At 31.0% G+C, this 2,513-nt stretch overlaps 1 protein-coding gene across 1 annotated transcript in view; it reads right to left on the reverse strand.

The window, feature by feature from the left end:
• LOC117125559 (adipocyte plasma membrane-associated protein-like) overlaps window positions 1-1,512 on the reverse strand; it is a 6,358-nt gene extending 4,846 nt beyond the window's left edge. Inside the window, exons 1-2 of the mRNA XM_033272088.1 lie at window positions 1,387-1,512; window positions 609-780 (exon numbers count right to left, since the gene is read on the reverse strand). Of these exons, the coding sequence (XP_033127979.1) occupies window positions 609-780; window positions 1,387-1,462 (248 nt within the window). The 5' untranslated portion in view covers window positions 1,463-1,512. The remainder of the gene's footprint in view (window positions 1-608; window positions 781-1,386) is intronic.
• Window positions 1,513-2,513: the final 1,001 nt, after the last annotated feature.

Here is a 2,513-nt window from a genome sequence, read left to right on the forward strand (position 1 = left end):
TCTTAGGAATGTCTAAATTCAGTTAAACTAGCAATTCCGTATTATATTTATAAATCTTTATAACATTATACAAAAATTAGATTTTTCTTAAAAATTGAAATTTTGCCGGGAATGGGGCTTTAATTACTCATTTACAATAAGAGTAATTGGTCTAAAATGTAGAGTCCTTATCCAAGAAGAATGTCAGTTAAAACTCTTAAAGTAAGATTCAAACCACACCTGTGGCAGAAGTTTTGTGGGCTTTCCTATATACATTCAAGAAAATGAGCAAGAATGGCAATGGTCTCAATGCCTTTTATCGCCGATGGCTTAGAAGTAGGCCCTATTGACATGAATGTGGGATGATGGAGGAGAAGAAGAAAATAAGGTGATATGAGATTTTTTAAAACTACTTGAGCATAATTTTTGTGCTCAGCAAATTTTCAGTGGGGGCTGCAACCTTTTTTGGGGCATGCAATCCTGTGCACCATAGATACCACTGTGTTATCACACTAAATTCTCTCTATCTATCTATATTTATTTATTGGTGGTGGCTAATAGTCGCTGATGATTTAGAATTTAAAGAATAATAATTTTTTTCTTAAATATATCTATTTCTAAATTCTCACCTTCCACATTTATCGTTCTCCATTAAAATATATCCAAATTCCCTTCGTTGCCATTTACTGCTGGAATCACTAAAAAATATTGTTCCATCCTCACTCTTAACAAGGTCATTGAAGAACCTATAATACTTGCCCTTAGCTGACCTCTCTCTGTGTACTATATTTTTAAACACTCCTACAAAGAGACAAAATGTACTAATAATGTGCATGGTCAGAATAATCATTTTTAATTGATTTTGATTTATTTTGCATTCAATGACACACATTACAATAAAATTATGAGATAATACATAAAAATATAAAAGAAAGAAAGAAATAATTCAATGCCTGCATGACTCTTGTGTTTGTACATCAGACTTGTTTCCAATGGGGTCCAGAAGCCAAGGGAATTATTGCTCAGAAGTGAATATTTACAGATCCGGCTTGTAATATAAACAAACAGGAACAGAAAGGAACAAATATCAGCATTTCATCTACAAAATGCATAAATGTAACAAACAAAAAAAATTGTAATAAAATTTAATATGTTTGCTGCAGGGACACGAGTTCACATCCAACAGGTTTCAGTAAGGGCAACTGTACAAATGTAACAGTGCTATTTTATTGCAAGTAAACTCGCTGGCAGAGGTAAACAGAACACAATCTCGTAAAGATTTAATGATGTTTCATTGCTAATAATACCAATGATATATATTATGGTGGCACCCTTTATGCATTGCATTATGGGATGGAACTAGCAAATGAAGGCTTGGCAGTCAACAGGTTCAAAATATTTACTCACCCATTTTAACATTCAGTCGAAAAATGCCCAGATATGCATCAGCAACAAGAAGCTGATCTTCTGCCTCAAACTTCATTCCCAGTGGCCTTCCACAAGTTGGCTCATTTTTTTCGGAGCCTAGAATGATAAACATAGGCCTATAATTTATTTTTTAACTAATCAGGAAGTGTAAATATAATCAATATATTTACAGGTATTTGTATCTATATCAGCGATTTCCCTTGAACTGTTTGTTGCCAGAGAGGTTTTCATTTTTGTCTTTTTAATAAATTATTACACATTGTATAGTACATATAAATGCTTTTCAATTATTACATATTACAGTATATAGTACATATATAAATGGTTTTCAATTATCATATAGTATACAAATACTGACTGCTCATGAGGGGAATGGTGAAATATATTGCCCTGAAGTGATGTGGAGACCATAATAATAATAATTATTTAATTTCCTCAAGAACAGTAACAGGAGGAGGGAGAAGTCAAGGAGAAACAAAATTCCTATACAATGTTTGGCAACCTCAAAAGATCAAACATGAAAGGAAAAAAAAAAAAAAGAAGAAGAACAGTCACCACAACAGCAAGGATACCCAGCAGAAACATAAAAACATTGATGAAGAGATTGTCATAAATATTGCCAAATCCAAAATTTTCTTTATGGTTTACTGCATATTTCAATCAATCAAAATATGTTTTAAGTTTCATTCAAAGTCATTTATGTTAACAGATTTTTTTAATTTATTTATTTTTTTTAGTTTTATTAAAAAATAACTGAGGTAGGCCTAACGAAAAAACAGCACTACCACATGAAAAAGAGAAAAATAATATAAGAAATAAAATTAACAGATAAATTACAATGCTAAGGCAATAATAAATAAATAAACATGTATTGTAAAACTGAAGCAAACATAAATAATAGGCCAAAGAAATAAACAGCTCTACGTAAAGCAAATAAAGTAAACAGAAGAGAAAAAAAAAAATAGAGGTCTTAATATCAACAGAAAGTAAAATCCTACCTAACCTGTTCATAAGGACTTGAAGACAATTAGTATTTTGGATACTACAATTTGACCAGACACAACAACAATAATCAAAAAGAGGAATTACTAAAACATTAGCTAACA

The sequence above is a fragment of the Anneissia japonica genome, unplaced genomic scaffold (assembly GCF_011630105.1).
Source record: "Anneissia japonica isolate Jap-2015-1 unplaced genomic scaffold, ASM1163010v1 scaffold11077_len25931_cov233, whole genome shotgun sequence".
Classification (NCBI taxonomy): Eukaryota; Metazoa; Echinodermata; class Crinoidea; order Comatulida; family Comatulidae; genus Anneissia; species Anneissia japonica.